At 69.2% G+C, this 19,902-nt stretch overlaps 2 protein-coding genes across 4 annotated transcripts; both read left to right on the top strand.

Annotated features, from left to right (window-relative positions):
• Window positions 1–641: 641 nt before the first annotated feature.
• On the top strand, window positions 642–5,804 carry MON1A (MON1 homolog A, secretory trafficking associated). 3 transcript variants are annotated; one of them, XM_050904797.1, is made up of 6 exons: window positions 642–760; window positions 1,861–2,027; window positions 2,270–2,737; window positions 2,937–3,702; window positions 3,798–3,945; window positions 4,417–5,804. In XM_050904797.1, the coding sequence occupies exons 2-6, from the start codon at window positions 1,886–1,888 to the stop codon at window positions 4,555–4,557; spliced, it is 1,665 nt and encodes a 554-aa protein (XP_050760754.1). In that variant the 5' UTR covers window positions 642–760; window positions 1,861–1,885; the 3' UTR covers window positions 4,558–5,804. The 3 variants fall into 3 exon arrangements, with proteins under 3 accessions (XP_050760754.1, XP_050760753.1, XP_050760755.1); XM_050904796.1 differs by having other exon boundaries at window positions 1,861–2,002; window positions 2,225–2,737; XM_050904798.1 differs by having other exon boundaries at window positions 1,861–2,002.
• Window positions 5,805–7,891: 2,087 nt separating this feature from the next.
• On the top strand, window positions 7,892–15,372 carry MST1R (macrophage stimulating 1 receptor). Its single transcript, XM_050904728.1, has 20 exons — window positions 7,892–9,121; window positions 10,366–10,554; window positions 10,636–10,761; window positions 10,839–11,009; window positions 11,227–11,396; window positions 11,487–11,664; window positions 11,772–11,917; window positions 12,032–12,193; window positions 12,534–12,627; window positions 12,730–12,957; window positions 13,038–13,184; window positions 13,258–13,417; window positions 13,501–13,593; window positions 13,672–13,887; window positions 13,968–14,048; window positions 14,154–14,335; window positions 14,412–14,521; window positions 14,623–14,788; window positions 14,869–15,005; window positions 15,087–15,372. Exons 1-20 carry the CDS (start codon window positions 7,892–7,894, stop codon window positions 15,370–15,372), a joined length of 4,272 nt encoding a protein of 1,423 aa, XP_050760685.1.
• The last annotated feature ends 4,530 nt before the right edge of the window (window positions 15,373–19,902 follow it).

Here is a 19,902-nt window from a genome sequence, read left to right on the forward strand (position 1 = left end):
CCCAGCTCCGCCACCCCGGCGGCCCCACACCAGAACCCGCACCCGCGCGCCCCTCCCCAGGCAAAGCCCGCGAGCCCCGCCCGGTTCCGCCACGCCAGGTAGCCCCCTCCGCACCGGGCAGCCCCCCGCCACCGCTCCCCCGCGGGGGGGAGCGGGGGGGGAGGGGGGCTGCGGCCGGGCCGGCGGGGTCAGACCGCCCCTCACCTCCGCCGCCACCGCCGCCGCCGCCGCCGCGCCAGGCCTAGCGCAACCACGGCGAGAAACCGGAACTTCCGCTCCCCGTACGCCCCCCGCGCGGCACTCTGGGAAGCGGAGTCCTGCCCCGCCGGCCGCCGCACTACCGCTCCCGCCATGCCCCGCGCCGGCAGGGCTGCGGGCGGACTCAATTTCCCAGCGCGCTCCGCGCGGCGGGCGGAGCCTGCCGGGAGTTGTAGTCGCGGAGGGGCGGGGCGGCGGCGGCGGGGAGCGGGTGCTGCCTACAGCTCCCATGGTTCCGCGGGGCCGGCGCCCGACCTTCGGGCGGCGAGGCCAGGCCCGGCCAGGCCGCGGGGGGCGGTTCCCGCCGGGCCGGGGTGCCGCCATGCCGGCGGCGCCGCGGCGGGCAGGGCCGGGGCCAGGGCGGGAGGCGGCCGCCCGCCGCCGGTGTCGTCCCCCCCGCCCCGCCTAGGCCGTGCCGGGGGCTGCCGGGCGGCCCCCGCTGCAGCTGCGCCCGCCGCGCTGCTCGCCCGGGCCTCCGGCGCCGACGGGAGGAGCCGCGAAGGTCGGTCCCTGCGCGTTGTCCTTCGGGGCTGCGGGGGGTCCCGGGCCTGGCGCTTCCCCGGGGCACCGGGTCGCTGCTCCGGGAGCGGTGACCACCCCCGGGCGGGGGAGGGACCGGGACGGGCCCCGCACTGGGTCGCGGCGGTCCCGGGGAGACCCTCGCCCGCGGGGGGCTGCGGGGAAGGGCAGCAGGCTGGCGGCGGTGCAGCCAGGAGGGGAAGGGTCGGGCGAGGACGGGGCCGTGATCCGCAGCCCGGCACCGTCCAGGGCTGTTGGGGTGTCGCAGGCTTTTGGGGTCGGGGTCCGGCCCCCCCAGGTGCGGCGTTACCTGCTGGGGTTGGGTCTGGGTGGCTGGGGGGCCCGAGGTGTCACGGAGCATGGAGCGAAGCCAGGGCTCCGTGAGCTTCCCCACCAGCCGGTTTCGGAGGCCCAGGGTCCCGGGCCAGCCTGCCTTCCTCCTGTTGCTTTCGCTTGTGTATGTGTGTGCGTGTGTGTGTGTTCGTTCAGTTTTGGGCCGGTTTCCCCCCGGGGCAGGGAGGAAAGCCGGGGCTGGAGGCACAGGCGGGCTGTGCCCGGGAGGGCTCACCCGCTGGGCAGGGGCTTGAGAGGGCACCCTGCTCGCAGGGGGTTACACCATCTAAGCGGCCGTGGCCTCAGGAGGAGTGTCACCAGCCTGGTCTCGTCTCAGCCACCTAATCCAGGCCAAGGAGGGCCATAAAACCCGCCCTTTGCAAACATGAGGCCTCTGGGATCGTTGGTGTGCAGGACCAGCCCCATCCAGGGCCATCTCCCTTCCCCCTCGCTGCCGGGACGCGGCAGAGGGAGGCTGAGCGGCTTTCCCAGCGCTCGGGGGAAATCGGGGCCAAGCCTGGATGAAAGGTGCCAGGGCCGGGGGGCTGGAAGGAGCTGGGGCCGCGGGAGGGAGGAAATCCTGCTGGATTACAGCGGCTTTCCTGACACCTCACCAGGACTCAGTGCTGCCTGCTGAGCCAGCAGGATTGGGCCGAGGATGCTGGCGTGGCCCCCGCTTGAGAGCGGAGCGTTTCGGGACCCATTTTGCGGGTGAGGGAACAGAGGGGTGACACCGTGGGTCGCATGCAGGTCCTGCCCTGAGGAATGGCTGCGGATGTCCACAAGAAGAAAGGCTGGGAAGTGCCCAACGGGTCCCTGGCGCCGGGAGATGGGCAGCACGCGGAGCGGTCCGAGAGCCCCACGCCGGGGCTGGCGCAGGGGACGGAGCCAGGTACGGGGCAGAGCTCGCCGCGAGGGTAAGCAAGGGGAAAAAAAAAAAGCAGCTCCTCGTTATGCGGGCTGGGCCCTCCGCAGCCCCGCGGGCAGGGGGAGACGGGCCCACTGGCGACTCCCCACCAGCAGGACCCGCACCCCTGGGTGCCGCGGGATGGCGGCAGGTCCCTCCCTGCAACCCCCTGTCCCTTTTGCACCCTCCGCCCACCCGCTGCCTCAGCGTGGGGGACAGGCGGAACGACGCTGCACGGCCCGTTGTTCCCAGGGGCGGGCCAGGAGGGAGCCATGTTCGTGCACACCCGCTCCTACGAGGACTTGACGAGTCCCGAGGACGGGGCGGCCGCGGCGCGGAGCCCGGAGGAGAGGCGGGGGGAGCCGGCCGAGCCGACCAGCATGGAGCAGATCAGCAAGGACTTCAGTGAGCTGAGCACGCAGCTCACGGGCATGGCCCTCGACCTGGAGGAGGAGATGAGGCAGAGCAAGGAGGGGAAGCTGGAGCCGTCCCCGCAGACCGCCCACCGCGACTCGGTGCTGTCGGGCAAGGAGGAGGAGGACGTGACCATGGACGCCTGGCGCATGCACCGGAAGCATGTCTTCGTGCTGAGCGAGGCAGGCAAGCCCGTGTACTCCCGCTACGGCTCTGAGGAGGCCCTCTCCAGCACCATGGGTGTCATGATGGCCCTGGTGTCCTTCCTGGAGGCCGAGAAAAATGCCATCCGGTCCATCCATGCAGGTACAGCCCTGGGGGGGAGTGGGACAGGGGGGTGACACGGCCTGCCTGGCTGTGTCCCTGCCACTGTGGGCTGCATTAGCTGTCCCCAGGGGCAGATTGGTTGCTGGGGGGAGGCTGCAGCCTGGCTCCCCCTTGCAGCCCCGGGGAGACAGGCTTACAGGTCTGTCCCCGGCCCCCTCGGGGACTCCCTCCCAAGCAGATGGCTACAAGGTGGTCTTCGTGCGGAGGAGCCCGCTGGTGCTGGTGGCAGTGGCGCGGACCCGGCAGTCGGAGCAAGAGATTGCCCACGAGCTGCTCTACATCTACTATCAGATCCTGAGCCTGCTCACTTGGACCCAGCTCAACCACATCTTCCAGCAGAAGCAGAACTACGACCTGCGCAGGCTCCTGGCCGGCTCCGAGCGCATCACCGACAACCTGCTGGACCTCATGGCCCACGACCCCAGCTTCCTCATGGGCGCCGTGCGCTGCCTGCCCCTGGCCGCCAGCGTCCGGGATGCTGTCAGCACCAGCCTCCAGCAGGCCAAGGCCAAGAGCCTGGTCTTCTCCATCCTCCTGTCCGGGAACCAGCTGGTGTCTCTCGTGAGGAAGAAGGATCAGTTCCTCCACCCCATTGACCTCCATCTGCTCTTCAACCTCATCAGCTCTTCTTCCTCCTTCCGGGAGGGTGAAGCCTGGACTCCCATTTGCCTCCCCAAGTTCAACTCCAGCGGCTTCTTCCATGCCCACATCTCCTACCTGGAGCAGGAGATGGACCTGTGCCTCCTGCTGGTCTCCACCGACCGCGAGGACTTCTTCACCGTCTCCGACTGCAAGCGGCGCTTCCAGGAGCGCCTGCGGCGGCGGGGGGTGCACCATGCCCTGCAGGAGGCCCTGCGCACCCCTTTCTACAGCGTTGCCCAGGTGGGCATCCCCGACCTCCGGCATTTCATCTACAAGTCCAAGAGCTCTGGGCTCTTCACCAGGTGAGGCCCCCGGGGAACCATCGGGCCAAAGCCATGGCGTGGGGTGTGGGGCAAGCCTTCTCCATGGGGGCTAACAGGGTGCTGTGTTCCTGCAGCCCCGAGATTGAGGCACCCTACGTGCGGGAGGAGGAGAAGGAGAGGCTCTTGGGGCTCTACCAGTACCTCCACAGCCGGGCTCACAACTCTTCGCGCCCCCTGAAGAACATCTACTTCACGGGCCCCCGTGAGAACCTCCTGGCTTGGGTAAGGGCCGTCTGCAGGGTTTGGGTGAGCCCGCCTTCTCTGGTCCTGCATGGCGGAGTAAGGAGGTGGTGGCACAACACAGCACCAGCTCCGTGGTCCCCAGGGTGGCCCCCAGCCCATGCACGGTCCTTTTTGGGGGTGAGCCTGTCCCCGTGCACCCCTGTGCCAGGGAGGGACGGGCAGGGATAGCAGCGGGAGCTGGCGAGCTCCGGCACCAAGGGCTGTGCCATGCGCTGTCATGAATTCCCCGGTGCTGCGGAGAAAACCCACTCCGGGGGCAAACGCTGGGGTTTGGTCCTCCCACTGCTGAGCAGACCAGATGCCACCCGTTTGGGGTACCCCGCTGCCACCTCGTGTCCCGGCACTGGAGCCACTGTTCCCGTTCCCAGTAGCCCGCGAGGGGAAGATGCAGTGCCAGCCCCAAGTGGGGCGCAGACACGTTCCCAATGTCTACCCTTTTTCTTCGCCCAGGTAACCAGCGCCTTCGAGCTCTACATATGCTACAGTCCCCTGGGGACCAAGGCCGGCGCCATCAGTGCTGTCAACAAGCTCATGAAGTGGATCCGCAAGGAGGAAGACCGACTCTTCATCCTCACGCCCCAGACGTACTGATGGGCATGGCCCAGGGCATGGTGCCAGCTGGGGGAGCCCCCGCTGTGCCGGGGAGCCAATCCCCCGGGCAAGCCTGGGCCGTGAGTCCAGGGGAGAGGGCATGGTGGGACCCCGGAGCACAGGGAAACCCACCCATGGGACTGTCCAACCTGGGTGTTAGAGACGGGGTGCACAGCTGCCAGGGGAAGGGGTGAGCAGGACTTTCTCTGATCTGCAGGCAATGCCCCCCAGGTGGGGGGCTGCTCTTCCTCTGCAGCCCCTGGCTCCATCCCTCATTGTGGGGGTCCTGGAGTGGGGCTACCAGTACCCCAGGGTTGCTGGAGGGGAGCTGAGCCCCTGGGTCCTGCTGCCTGTGCCTGGCACCCTCCTTTCTCTGCTATCCTGTGGCTGTGCCAAGGGTGGGGGTCCCCAGGGGAGATGTGGCAGCACTCAGGGGACCCCTATGCTGCTGTGCCCGCAGATGGCGGGTCACACCACCCAGGCGGGGGACAGGGCTGGCCCGGGGCATGCACTGCTCCTCTCCCTGCCCTGGGGGAGCCGAGCCCCCCAAGTGCCAGGCAGTCCCGGAGCCCTGCCCGGCAGGTTTGCCCCCTTGGTATCTGTGTAAGCCCAGACCCTTCCCACCGTGGCTGTGAGAGGGTTGTCCCTGGGGACGCTGGCAGGCCCGGTGGCGGGTCGGCCTGCCCTGGCTGGGACAGCGGGGTCCTGCCCACCTCCCCACGGGGACACAGAGGAGCCCCAGAGAGACTCGGGGTACCGGGGTGCCCATCGGGGTGCTTGTGGGCTCGTGGTGCTGGCTCCTGGGCAGTGGACACTAAAGGGGGCAGCTCAGGCGCAGCCCCCAGGAGACCCTACTAGCACGGGGCCCTGGTGCCCCCCCAGCCCAAGGAGGGTCTTCCCCTTGGCGCAGGGGCACCTGCCCCCCAAACCCAGCCTCTTGAGCCAGCTACACTGAGCTTGCTGCATGGGGGCCACCTCCTCCCCAGCCATCCCCAGGCACTGGTGTGGGGCTGAGTGCCCATGAATGCTGCGGCACGCCAGGCATGGCCCGACCCCGCGTTTTGGGGCTGTCAGCCGAGCGCTGGCATGGGTGTCCAAGGAGGGGCAGAGCCACCGGGGTGGCACCCAGACACCAAGGGAGCTGGGAAGGACCCGGCAGGGCTAGCGCAGGGACTCCGCTCCTGTATTTATGCTCCTGCCAGAGTGTAATCGCTTGTCTTTGCTCATAAACATTATCTGGACCCTAAGTCAAGTCTCGTCACGTTCATGGGTGTACTTGGGGGGGGCCAAATGGCCAAGCTGGGGGGAGGTTTGGTCCAAGTTTCGGTACAGTGCAGTCCAGCCCCGGGGACCCGCTGGGGGCCGGGAAGGCTGCCAGGGAGCGGTGCAAGGCAGCCAGGGCTGTGCTGGCGGGAGGCAGCGCCGGCCGGAGGGTGGGAGCGGCAAAAACCCCAGGATGAGCTGGCCAGGGCCAGCTAATGTCGAAACTGAGCCGGAGACGCGCAGCCGGAGGAAGGAGCTGTTGGGTAAGGCGCGGGGCCAGCGTAACCGCCGGGCCTTGCACAACACACGGGGCGGGAGCCTGGGGAGTGCTGAGGCTGGCCAGGTGACGAGGGCAGGGGAGCCCGTTTTCGGCGTGTTCAGCCCCTCCTGGGACCAAAGTCCCCCCGGCAGCATGAGGCAGTGCCCTGCTCAGCTGGAGGAAAAGTCCCTGTGTGCAGCTGGGGCCCGCAGCCCCACCGCCCGAGGGCAATGGGGCGCTGGGAGGACAAATCCGTGCGGTGCATCGGGATGTAAAGCATCTTCCTTCATCCCTGGGAACAGCAGCAAGTCCTGGCAGCGCTGGCACCTCCTGCTGCCGCAGGCAGCCCTTGATGGAGCGGGGGGGAAGGGACACCAGACAAAGAATGGGCACAACAGAAATAACCCCCACGGCTCCCCTCGCAAAGCTGTGCCTGCCCTGGCCCCACTCTTGCCCCCCAGCTGGGAACCCCCATGCTGAGCCTGCTGCACCCCCCTGGAAGGCCGCCCCGCTGGCCTGGAAGTGAGTCGCCAGTGTGGTGCCAGCGCGGGCAGCTTCAGGGAAGCGGTGATTTCGTGTGTCAGGGTGTCGACAGCCCGGTGGCAGCGGCACAGGGGCCAACGGGTGCCGACATGCCCGGACCCCACACGCACCCTGGGATGCTGGCAGCTGCCTCCCAGCCACGGGCACCCTCCGACGGCCACCCAGTCGGCGCTGGGCTGCGGCGGGCACCTGAGGCATCGTGCCAGCCCTACACCCCGTGCCCTGATCAGGGGCCCCGGCTCTCACCCGTGTCCCTCTGGGGCACCATGCCCACCCAAGCTTGTCCCCCGGGGTGCCCAGGGACCCTCCGGGCACCTCGGGACCGTGTGCCCCCCGGCTCCCCCTCTGCCCCCCGGGCTCCTTGTTCCCCCGAGCACCCACGTCCCCTCGGGCCGCGTGTGCCGGTACCGGCCCTCGGGGAGCCCCGCACGGCCCGGGGGCAGGGCCCGCCGGCCCCGTCCCGCCCTGTCCCGCCTCGCCTGCTCCGGCACGGCCCCGCTCCGCTCCGCCCCGGCTCAGCACGGCCCGGCAGCGCCCGCCGCCCCGCAGCGCCCAGGTGAGCGCCCGGCACGGCTCGGCACCGGACCGGACGGGACGGGGCGGCCCCGGGGAGGGGCGGGTGGGGGCAGTCGGACCCGACGGGGACCCCCGCTGGGGACTGCTCCCGGCCCCGGTGAGCTGGGGCGGGAAGGGGGGGGGGGGGCGGCCCCGGGGATACGTCGGGGTCCCTGTCCCTGGGGGCTGGCGGGGGACTTGTCCCAGTCCCGCGGGGATCCCCCGTCCCCGTTGCTGTCCCGGGGGGCTGGCGGGGGGCCCCAGCCCCAGCCCGGCCCCAGGGGGCCCTCGGGGTCCTTGTCCCCGGGGGGGGCTGGCAGGGTCCCCGTTCCAGTCCCCAGGAGGGGGGGGGGTCTTGCAGAGCAGGGATGCCTCTGGGGGACAGGCGAGGGTCTGGGAGACGGCAGCAGGCAGGATTTGTCCCCCCTGCCGCAGGCAGCTTGGCTTCACCTCCTGCTTGCGGTATTTGGGAAGAGGTTTGGTGCGGCCGATCCTCCCCTGGCAGCACCCATCATTGTCTGGTCCCGGGGGACCCCGGCACCCCCTGCCCCACACACAGCTGCGGCAGTGCCCCAGGGTCCTCGCCTGACCACAGTGGGTAAAACCCTTTCTCCTTTATTTTGGCAGATGCGATGGTGACCTGTCCTCCGTGTGTCCCGACCCCGCTCGGTGCTGAGCACCATCAATAACCCTGCGCCGGCAGCACCGCGCAGCATGGGGCTGTCGTGCCGCATGTGCCGCGTGTGCCTCTTGCTGGCACTCACCCTGGCCCCAGTGGGTGCTGGCACCTGGCAGTGCCCCCGCATCCCTTACAGCTCCACCAGGAACTTCTCTGTCCCCTACGCACTGCCCAGCCTCGACGCCGGCAGCCCCGTGCAGAACGTCGCTGTCTTCACTGACTCCACTGGCCCGGCCGCTGTCTTCGTGGCCATCCGCAACCGCATCTTGCTGGCCAGCCCCGAGCTGCGCCTCCTCTCTGTCCTCGTCACCGGCCCGGTGGGCAGCGCCGAGTGCGAGATCTGCCGCCTGTGCCCAGCTGCCGCGGATGGCCCCAAGGACACGGACAACGTCCTGCTGCTGCTGGACCCGCTGGAGCCATGGCTGTACAGCTGTGGCACGGCGCAGCACGGGCTGTGCTACCAGCACCAGCTGGAGGTGCGGGATGGCGAGGTGGCCATCACGACCACGCGCTGCCTGTACTCGGCCATGGGCAACAGCCCCGCATCCTGCCCCGACTGCGTGGCCAGCCCCCTGGGGACCAGTGCCACCGTGGTGGCCACCTCCTATGCCTCTTTCTTCTACCTTGGCTCCACCATCAACAGCAGCGTGGCGGCACGGTACAGCCCACAGTCGGTGTCCGTCCGCAGGCTGAAGGGCACCTTGGACGGCTTTTCGGATGACTTCCGGTGGCTGACGGTGCTGCCACAATACCGGGACAACTACACCATCCACTACGTGCATTCCTTCACTGACGGGGACCACGTCTACTTCCTGACGGTGCAGCCGGAGCGGCCGGGCTCGGCGGCGTACCACACGCGCCTGGCACGGCTCAGCACCCACGAGCGCGACCTCCGCCGCTACCGCGAGCTTGTCCTCGACTGCCGCTTCGAGTCCAAGCGGCGACGGCGGCGGCGCAACGGCGAGGAGGATGCCGAGCGGGACATCGCCTACAACGTACTGCAGGCAGCCCACGCTGCCCGCCCTGGTGCCCGCCTGGCCCGCGACCTCGGCATCAACGACACCGACACGGTGCTCTTCGGCGCCTTCGCTGAGAGCCGGCCAGAGAGCCGGGTGCCACGGGAGGACTCGGCCGTCTGCGCCTTCCCCCTCCACCTCCTCAACCAGGCCATGGAGGAGGGCATGGACAAGTGCTGCGGCACCGGGCACCAGCCGCTGCTGCGGGGGCTCAGCTTCTTCCAGCCGGTGGAGTACTGCCCGCACAATGTGAGTCCTCCGCCCCGTGCCGTGTCTGTCCTGGGGGACCTGGGGGTCAGCTGGGACATGGGGAGGTGGATCCGGGATGCCGGGAAGCGCTGGTAAAGCAGGGTGGACTGGGGGGTGGGTTGGGCAGGGGGAGAGTGGTGTCGCCCAGGTGTGAGTCAGCCCCGCCAGCCGCCCACCGCCTATCACAGGGGCCGCCGCGTTTCGGCAGCCCGAGCCGCACCGAGGAGGCAGGGTGCTGGCGGGGATCCAGTTGCACTCCCTACCCTGGGCACCCCGTGCTCGCCTGAGCTGGGTGCCGCAGATGCATGTCCGGCACATGGGCACACCGCCGTTTGCCGGGCATCGGGCCAAAAGTCCCTCTCCTCGGTGTGGTTTCCCCGGGGAGCACCGGCTCCGGCCCCCGCAGTGACTGTCCCGTGCGGGTTGTTGATGGCCACTCTCTCCAGCTTGTTTATGTGTGTGGGGGACAGGGAAGCCACGGGGCCTCGGTGCTCCCCGAGCCGGGGTGCGTGGGTTGCCCAGCCACTCCCGCCTTGCCCCCCCGGCCCCAGGGCCACCGCCTTCTTTGGGCAAATAAACCGCAGGCGGAAACGCAATTAGTCACCAGGGTTTCTTGTCTGCCGCAGCCGCGGGGCAGGAACGCTGTGTCCCAGGGACAAGCTCCAGCACGGCCGGGATGGGGACGGGCAGGTGCCCCGGCAGGGCCCCCTCTGCAGGCAGGGTCCCAGCAAGCACCCATGACATGAGTTTTGGCGTTCTCAGCCAGGCGCGGGGCAAGGTGCAGCCAAATCCCCTCCTCTTCCCGCACCCGGAGCAGACAGCTCACTGCTGCTGAGTCACACTGCCAGCAGGGCAAGCCGGGAGGGGACCCCCAGCCCCGAGCATCGGTGGGGGACCAGCAGGGACCCCCTGGCTCCTGGTGTCCCCCTTCGACCTCAGCCCCCCGCCGAGCTCCAGGGGTTGGGGAGGGCTGGCTTTGGGGTGCCCGCCCGGCAGTGCCGGCACCGATAACCACATCCAGATGGGGCTGGAGGGGAGGGCAGGATCTGACGCCACGCAGGGGCCATGGGAGGGGCTGCGGATGTGTTTTTTCCCCCAAAATTTTCCCAGCCTGGAGGGGAGCTTGGGCAATCAGGTGCTCCCCAAAATATCTCATGGCTGGAGCTGGTGCCCACCCGCAAGGGTATGGGGAGGTCAGGCTGCCGGGACCAGCTTCAAGGCGCCCACCCCGTGCTCGGCTGCAGGTGAACCTCTCGGCGCCGGTGGCCAACACCAGCTGCTGGGACCAGCCCACCCTCGTCCCCGCCGCCTCCCATAAGGTAGACCTGTTCAACGGGCACCTGGCCGGCGTCCTCCTCACCTCCATCTTCGTCACCGCCCTGGGGGACGTCACCGTGGCCCACCTGGGCACAGCGGAGGGACGCATCTTCCAGGTGGGATGGGGGGCCGGGTGGGGTGGGGTGCTCCCGGCAGCGTGTGGGGTGCGCTCAGCCCCCCGCTGTGCCCTGCTGCAGATGGTGCTCCAGCGCTCCAGCTCCTACCTCCTCACCTTGGCCAACTTCTCTCTGGGGGAGCCGGGGCCGGTGCGGGGTGCCATGGGGCTGCAGAGCCACTCGCTGTTCTTCGCCGCCAGCACCAAGGTGAGTGGGGGGTCCTGGGGGTGCAGGGCGGGCGCTGAGCCCCACGTGCCCCGCTCACCTCTGCTCTCCGTCCCTAGGTGTGGCGCCTGAACGTCACCGGCCCCGGCTGCCGCCACTTCTCCACGTGCCAGCGCTGCCTGCGGGCTGAGCGCTTCATGGGCTGCGGCTGGTGCGGGGACGGGTGCATGCGCCGCCACGAGTGCACCGGCCCCTGGGTCCAGGACAGCTGCCCACCCGTCCTCACCGACGTAGGTCTGCGCCACCGTCCCCCCTGCTCCCCACATCTCCCGGGCACTCGGATGGGGAGGGAGGTGGCAAATGGGGTTGCACATGGTGGGACCTTTGCTCCATCTGGAGACCCCCTCCCCGGGACGGGTGTCGTGCCCCCCGGGGAAGGGGCTTTCCAGACCCCCGACCGTCACCGGGCTTTCAGGGCTCCGGGCGACATGGGTGCCTCTCCTGCAGTTCCACCCCCGGAGCGCCCCGCTGCGAGGCCGGACACGGGTGACACTGTGTGGCATGACCTTCCACTCCCACTCAGACCCTGACCCCCGCCGCAGCCCCCCTGGTGTCTATCGGGTGGCGGTGGGACGGCGAGACTGCGCCGTGCTGCCAGAGGAGAGCAGGAGCCACAGGTGTGTGGCGGTGCTGGGGGGGAACAGCAGCAGAGAGGGGTTTGGGGCTGCCCCCCCAGCCCGGGGCTGACCCCCATGACTGCCCCGCAGACCCCTGCCCACCTCCCGCCGCAAGGACTTTGTGGATGTGCTGGTGTGTGAGCTGGAGCCGGGAGGCCTGACAGCAGCGGGGGGCCCGGCCGACGTGGTGCTCACCGTGGAGGAACCCGCCGGACCCTCCAGCTTCCGTGTCCACGGCTCCGCCACCCTCGGTGGCTTCGTCTTCGTGGTACGGCCCTGCGCTGGCGGTCACCCCGATGTGGGCCAGCTGCCCCCGGCAGGGTTTGGGGGGGGTTTGGCTCACCCACCCACCCCACCGACCCTGTCTCTGCCCAGGAGCCCCACATCAGCACCCTGCACCCCCTGTTTGGCCCCCAGGGGGGTGGCACCCACCTCTCCCTGCGTGGCACTCACCTCTCGGCGGGGAGCAGCTGGCAGGTGATGGTCAACGGCTCCGAGTGCCCCCTGGCCGGGCAGCCCAGGTACGCCCCTGTCCTGCCCCCACCGGGCACAGCGGGGTCCCTGGCACGGGGATGGGCACGGGGACCCCCCCACGGTCCCACTGTCCCCTCCAGCCATGGCCGCCGTGTCCCCAGGCAGGGTGACGGGGCGATTCAGTGCACGGCTCCCGCCGCTGGTGGCCTGGGTGCAGCCTGGGTGGCCCTGTGGATCGATGGGGAGGAGTTCCCAGCCCCCCTGCCCTTCCAGTACCGCCCTGACCCCTTCGTTTCGGCCATCGTCCCCAGCTGCAGCTATGAGTGAGTGTGTGGGCTCCCTTCCCTTGGGGGGACAGCCCCGGCCTCCCCACCGCCCCTGGCCAGGCTGGATGAGGTGCTGGGGACTGCATGCACCCCAGGGACCATGTGCTCCCCGGGGACCACGTGCACCCCAGGGACCACATGCACCCCAGGGACCATGTGCGTCCTGGGGACTGTGTGTACCCCCAGGGACCATGTTAACCTTGGGGGCCACATGCACCCCGGGTACTGCATGCACCTTGGGGACCACATGCACCCTGGGGACCATGTGCACCCCAGAGACCATGTTAATCCCCGGGGACCATGTGCACTCTGGGGCCCTGACCCCTGCCCGCCTCAGGGGCTCAATGCTCACCATCATTGGCACCCACCTGGACTCGGTGTATCGCGCCAAGATCCGCTTCGAAGCCAACGGCGTGAGGACTGAAGCCACGGTAAGCGCCGGGGCAGGAGGCCATCACTCCCCAGCCCTGCCCTGCCGACCCTGTCCCCGGGGCACCGTGCTGCACCGGCACCCAGCATCCCCCCACCCGCAGGAGTGCGAGGGCCCGCGGGCACCGGACTGGCTGCTGTGCCACAGCCCAGCCTTCCCCTTCGAGAGCAAGGTGGAGACAGCGCCGGGGAACCTGAGCGTGCTGCTGGACGGCGCCGCCGGCCGCTGGCTCTTCCGCCTCCGCTATTACCCCCCACCCAAGGTCTTCCCCTTGGAGCCGGAGGGCGGGCACCTGCGCCTCAAGCCTGGCGACGACGAGATCGAGGTGCACGTACGTGGGGCAGCGGGGTGAGCCAGGGTGGGGGGTCCCACCACCGGGACCCCTGAGCTCAGGGCGCTGTGTCTGGGCAGCAATTGGGGCTGGACGCTGTGGCCGCCTGCATGAACATCACCATGACGGTGGGGAGCCGGGACTGCCACCCCAATGTGCTGAAGAACGAGGTGACTTGCCGCCTGCCCCGCGAGCTGCGCCTGCCCCCAGCCGGGGCCCCTGTGGAGGTAGGCACCCCTCGGGTGGGCGACCCTCCCCGGTGTCCCCCATCCCATCCCCACTGAGCCCCTGCTCCCCCAGATCTGCGTGAACGGCGCCTGCAAGGCGCTGGGCTGCGTGCTGCCCCCCGCCACGTCGCTGGACCTGGCCGCCAGCCTGGCCCTGGGCACCGGTGTCACCTTCCTGGTCTGCTGCGTCCTGGCTGCCGTGCTGCTCCGCTGGCGCTGGAGGAAGAGGAGTGGTGAGTGCCGCACTCACCGGGCGCCCCGCTGCCCCCCGGCCCCCTGCCGCACCGCCCCCCGCCCACCCCGCTGCTGCCTGCAGGGACGGAGAACCTGGAGCTGCTGGTGCAGCCCGGCCGCAGCGACCCCCCCGCCACCACCCAGCGCCCCGGCGTCGACTACAGGGAGGTGCTGGGTAAGTGGGTGTCAGCGGCGGGTGGCGGGGTGCTGGGTGCCTCCCCAGCCCTCACCCTGCCTCTGCCTGTCCCGGCAGTGCTGCCCACAGCGGGCAGTCCTGGCCCAGTGGGGCCCCGGGCACGCTTCGCCGGTGCTGGTGCCGGCATGGCGGGCGGTGGCTCCCCCGTGCCCCTGCTCAGGGCCACATCCTGCTGCCTGGAGGACCTGCGGCCGGAGCTGCTGGAGGAGGTGAAGGACATCCTCATCCCTGAGGAGCGGCTCGTCACCCACCGCCACCAGGTCATCGGCAAAGGTGACGCCGCACCCCGATTTGGCTGTGGCATCACCCGCTCACCGTGTGCAGTGCCAGCTTCATGCCGCCTGTCCCCACAGGGCACTTCGGCAGCGTCTACCATGGCACCTACACGGACCCGCTGCTGGGGGACCTCCACTGCGCCGTCAAGTCCCTGCACCGTGAGTAGCGCCCGCTCCCATGGCATGGTCCTGTGGCGTGGCCTTGCGGTGTGGTCCCGCAGCACGGCACGGCGGCAGGGCGCTCCACAGCTCAGCTCTCGGCAGGCATCTCGGACGTGGAGGAGGTGGAGGAGTTCCTGCGCGAGGGCATCCTCATGAAGAGCTTCCACCACCCCCAGGTGCTCTCGCTGCTGGGGGTGTGCCTGCCCCGCCATGGGCTGCCCCTTGTTGTCCTGCCCTACATGCGCCACGGGGACCTGCGCCACTTCATCCGCGCCCAGGAGCGGGTAGGGGGGTACCCTGGGGTGGGGTGGGGGCGGCGGGGGGCCAAGGTCACCCCCCCTTACCGCTCCTGCCCCGCAGAGCCCCACGGTGAAGGACCTCATCGGCTTTGGGCTGCAGGTGGCCCTGGGCATGGAGTACCTGGCCCAGAAGAAGTTTGTGCATCGGGACCTGGCGGCCAGGAACTGCATGTGAGTGCGGCCGTGCCCGTCAGAGCCCCGCCATGGGGTCACCCCGTGGGCAGGCACGGCGGGTGCTGCCCGGTGCCCCCCCTGAAACCTGTGTCCCACAGGCTAGACGAGACGTTGACGGTGAAAGTGGCCGACTTCGGGCTGGCACGGGATGTGTTCGGCAAGGAGTACTACAGCGTCCGGCGGCACCGCCACGCCAAGCTGCCCGTCAAGTGGATGGCGCTGGAGAGCCTCCAGACCCAAAAATTCACCACCAAGTCAGATGTGGTAGGCACGACCCCCATCCCTGTCCCCTGACCCCCATCCCCATCCCACCCACCCCCCCATGGTGGCTCTCTGCTCGGCAGTGGTCCTTCGGGGTGCTCATGTGGGAGCTGCTGACGAGGGGGGCATCGCCGTACCCCGGGGTGGACCCCTACGACATGGCCCGCTACCTGCTGCGGGGGAGACGCCTGCCGCAGCCCCGCCACTGCCCCGACACCCTGTGAGTGGGGCTGGGGGGTGGGCAGGGTGGCGAGGGGGGGGTCCCAGGGGGCCACCAGCGCTGACGGGGATGTCGGGGCAGGTACGGGGTGATGCTGAGCTGCTGGGCGCCGGCGCCCGAGGAGAGGCCGTCCTTCACGGGGCTGGTGGGCGAGCTGGAGCGTGTCCTGGCCACGCTGGAGGGTGAGCACTATGTCAACCTGGCCGTCACCTACGTCAACCTGGAGCGTGGCCCCCCCTTCCCCCCTGCCCCCCCGGGGCAGCTGCCTGATGGCGAGGATGAGGATGAGGATGAGGATAATGAGGAGGAGGAAGAGGAGGAAGAGGAGGAAGAGGAGGAAGAGGAGGAGGACACGGCTGTGTGCTGATGGGGTGCCCTGCACCGTGGGGGCTCCTGGACTCCCATACACCATGGGCACGCTCCCCCTGGGAGGGATGCAGCATGCAGCCGGGTGCTATGGGGCACCCTCCCTATGGGACGTGTGCTGGGAGGCAGCTGGGTGCTGTGGGGTGCTCTCCCACGGCTCACACCCGGACCTTGCTGGGTGCTCCCCAGACTTGGTCCCACACCACAGGGTGCCGTGGGGCTCAGTCCTGCGCTGGCTGTGTGCTGGGGGGCTGAGCCCCACACCAGCGATGCTGTGCTGTGAGGTCTGGGGCTCAGCCCCACAGCAGCTGGGTGCCAAGGGGCCCCAGGCTGAGCCCCACAGCGGTGAGGCTGTACTGTGGGGCCCTGGCTCAACCCCAGCGGGTGCTATGGGGTGGCCTGGCCCACCCAGGGGTCCCATGGGGTTTCCAGCCCCTTGGCTGCTCGAATCGCTCATTAAAACCTAATTATATTTTTCCCCGGGCTGGGGCTGTGTCTTTGAGGGGGGCCATGCTCGGGTTGGCAGCACCCCTGTCCCCCTGCGGGGGGGGGGCTCCCCACCCCCCCGGGGGCACCCACCTCACGGGGGGTGCAGGTGAGGGTGCACCCACCGTTCCCGTGCCAGCCACGGGAGGGCACCTGCACACCGGTGCTGGCGTGGCCACCCCAGGCACCGTCCCCCGGTGCCCGCCACGCCAGGGCCACCCTATGCACCCTGGGTCCCACCACGGCCCCCTGTGCTCGGGGGGGACACAGGCGTCCGGGAGGCAATGCCGGCACCAAGCAAAAGGATTTTCCTAAAAATCCCCCTCCTGGCGGCCTCCGGCCGGAGCCCGCAGCCCTGCTCACCCTCAATCCCAAAGGGCAGCGGGTGCCAATCCGTGCCCCTCACCTCTGCCCCCTTACCTGGGCAGTTGGGGGCCATGGCAGGGAGGTGGCATCTCGCTGGGTGCAGCCCTTTCCACCTTCTTCAGCTGCGGCTAAATATAGCCCCGGCGGCTCCGCCGGCAGCTCTGCCAGCCGGGTGGGCTCAAGGCACCTGCCTGGCTGCGCGGCCAGGGTGGCTGTGGGGCGCGAGACAGCGTGGGGAGCACCGTGCTCTTGGGCGTGGGGTGATGGTGCCCCTGGGATCCTGCTGCCCGGGGTGTGGGTCACGGTGCCCCTGGGATCACGGCATGATGGGTGCCCGGGGCGTGGGATCACGGTGCCCATGGGATCACGATGCTCCTGGGATGATGGGTGCCTGGGCATGGGATCAGGGTGCCCTTGGGATCATGGGTGCCTGGCCATGGGATCACAGTCCTGCTGGTGTCACGGAGCCCAGGGCATGGGATTACAGTGTCCCTGGTGTTGAGGTGTCCATGGGACGACGGTGCCCAGGACATGCAATCACGGTGGCGGACACAATGGCACCCAGCCCACAGTACCCCCCAGCGCTGCCTGCTTTCGGGCACCGCTGCCCACCCTGCCTGCCTGCACAGGGTCCTGGTGGGGCACACTGGACCGGGCTTGGGGCCGCTGCATGATGACGGAGCGTCGTTCCCAGCCTCACTTAATTACGTCTTAATTGCTTCAGCTGCTGCCTGTGCAGGGGACAGTGCAGCTCGTGCTCCGGGACATGCCCAGAGGCTGGCACTGGGGCTGCCCAGGAGCAGGCGAGAGCAGCTGAGCCCCTCACTGATGCTCACCATCAGATAAGCTGGCTTTCTCTGCTCCTTTTGCTGGCAGTGGTGGCAGATGTCACATCTGCAAGGAGCTCGTCCCAACAAGGAGGTCCCCTCTGCCCCAATTTTGGGGCAAAAATGCCCTAAACCAACACACTGGAAAAGAGGAGGGGACCGGTGATGGGCATCACCCCCTGGGTGCACATCCAGAGCTTGGGGCGGGGGGCGAAGGCAGGGTTTGGGGATGGGTGGATGGGCAGGCGATGCTCCGGGCAAGTCCAGGATGGGCAGGGGACGCTGAAACATGCCCCGGCCCCGCGGCCACGGGCAGCTCCGCTCCCCGGTCTGTGGCCAGCCACACGGGTTCTGCAGCCGGTGCCAGCTTTAAATAAAACCTCCTCGGCTGCTCCTTAAGCGGCGCCGGAGCCCGGGGCCGCGTCAGCTCCCATCAGCCAAGCTGTCCGTCTCCGCCGGCACCTCGCACCTGCACGGCTCCGCCGCCGCTCGCGGGAGGGTATTTTTAGCGCAGCTGGGTCCCGGCATCCCGCAGTCAGGGGGTCTGCCGGGACAGTGCCTCAGTTTCCCTGCGGCGGGGCCACGCTGCTCCCCTGGCCTAGGTTTTGGGGTGGCCGTGCCCCCCCGGCGTGGGTGGCGGCCCTGCCTGCGCGAGGCCAAGCAGCGCCATTTCGGCTACGCTGCCGAGTTGCTGTGGCAACGGGAAGGGCCCGGCTCCGCGCGGTTATTAGGGCTGGATCAGAAACAGGAGGTGCTGGGGGACGCTGGGCACCGGTGCTGGGGGATGCTGGGTGCCAGGGGTGCGGCTGGGGCGGCCAGCTGGGGCACCGCCAGCAGCCGGGATGCAGGGATGGATGGATGGGCGGATGGACAGACGGATGGGATGGACAGGCCCCCTGGGTGTTGCCATCCTCAGCATGGGGCAGGGTGGGTGCCTAGGGCTGTGGTTGGGTGGCAGATGGGTGCCAGGCCCACTGTCCTGTGACGTGGGGGGCAGCCCCGGGGGCACCTGCGTGAGTGGGGCGGTCAGTGCCCTGCAGCGGGGCGGCGCAGCAAACTGCTCGTTAGCTGACGAGGCTCGCATGGTTACGGTGACGTGCGTGAGGAGGGCGCCTGCCTTAGGCTGCCCCCCCCCCCCCCGCAAATGTGCTTGCGGAGATGACAAATTTCATGCTAATACGCATTTATCCTGCCCTAATTACGCTGCGGGAGGTGAGGAGCGAGAGCCTGGCCTTTAACGCCATGGGCTGGCAAGTGCCCACCCCTGCCTGCCCCTGCCTGCCCCTGCCTGCTGCTGCCAGCCGGGATCAGCGCTGGTGCTGCACCCACTGCCATGGCACAGGGGACGGGCAGGGGGACCTCGCAGGGTGGCATCTCGCACGGCACCCAGCACCCCTGCCCCAGCTGAGGGGTGTCTTGGAGGTGCTGCCTGGGCACGGGTGGGCACCCAAGGATGGGCACCGGGTAAATGGTGCTGCATGGCTGGGCATGGTTGGTGGAGCACCTGGTTGAGCTGTGGGCATGTGCGGCCATGCCGTGCCGCGCTGTGCCACGCCACGTCGTGCCATGCCCGCCCGCCACGGCTGCGGCAGAGCAGCCGGTGTCCCGCCTCGGCAGTGCGCCTTGCACACACAGCAATTTAAATGTTTTATTTGGGGAAAGTGCTGTCGTTAGCAGGGATTAATTATTAAAATCAGAGCCATCTATAAAACATGAGTGGCCGCGCGCGGGGCTGCGGGCGCACAGGCAGAACCGGGCACGGTCCCGCTGCCAGCAGCGCCCGGAGACGTGCTGCAACGGCGTTTGCCGGTGCTGCCGCAGTGGCATCTCACACCGGCGGCGGTTTTGGGCTCCTCATGGCAAAGCGGGTGCAAAGGCCGGGTGCAGGCAGCGGGTGCTGCCCAGGTGGGCAGCCTGCCCCCCTTTTTACCTCCGCCGCAGGCCATCGGGCAGCCGGGGCTGGGGGCTGGATTGGAGACGGGCAAAATTGTGCCAAATCAGTGTTTGAGCGAAGCAGTGGTCTCCGGCGTCAGCCGGCCCGGCAAGAGGTGGCAGGAGGCAGGCAGGCAGGCAGCACCGAGCTGTTTTTAGCGGCTGCCGGCGCGCTGGGGAGCGGGCGTGAATAGCGGCTGCCGCGGCACCGCCGCGCCATTTTTAGAAACTGGCGAGTTTTGCTAATGATGCCTGCGAGCGGCGGGGGGGGGCTGCCTGCACCCCGGCCCCCCCGGCCCCCGCTGCCTGCACCCAGGGCAGGCTGCATGCCCAGCCCCGGCAGCCAGCCCTGTCCCTCTGTCCTCCCCACCTGGTTCTGGCACCTGTACCTGGGTGCACCCGCACTGCCCAGGGCATCCCTGCACCCATCTGGGGCTCTGCTGGCCCCCAGGGAGCTCTGCTGGCCTCTGGGGAGCTTTGGTGGCCCTTGGGGAGCTTTGGTAGCCCTTGGAGATCTCTGCTGGCCCCTGGGGAGCTTTGGTGGCCCCCGGGGAGCTCTGCTGGCCCCCAGGGAGCTTCTCTTTACCCCAAAGCCTTCCAGCCTATAAGGCACATCTTTTTCTCCTTTTTCTGCCCCGAGACAGCATCTGCCCTCAGCCGGGGAGGCTCGCCCCATCTCAGCGCCCAGTCAGGACCTGTGCCAGCCATGTCCCAGTCCCAGTCCCAGTCCTCTCCCTGGGGGCCGGTTCTCTCCCGGTGAGGAGCCCCACTTGATTTGCACATGAAACTCCTCGCCCTGAGCAGCCTCCCTGCACCTTGGTCCCTACGGCCACAGGTAGTGCCCCAGGGAGACTCGGGGACCCCCAAAGGTCTTCCAGTGGGAAGGGGAAGCAAACCCCGATGCCACAGCTGATGTCACC

This window comes from Gymnogyps californianus, chromosome 13 (assembly GCF_018139145.2).
Source record: "Gymnogyps californianus isolate 813 chromosome 13, ASM1813914v2, whole genome shotgun sequence".
In the NCBI taxonomy this organism is placed as follows: Eukaryota; Metazoa; Chordata; class Aves; order Accipitriformes; family Cathartidae; genus Gymnogyps; species Gymnogyps californianus.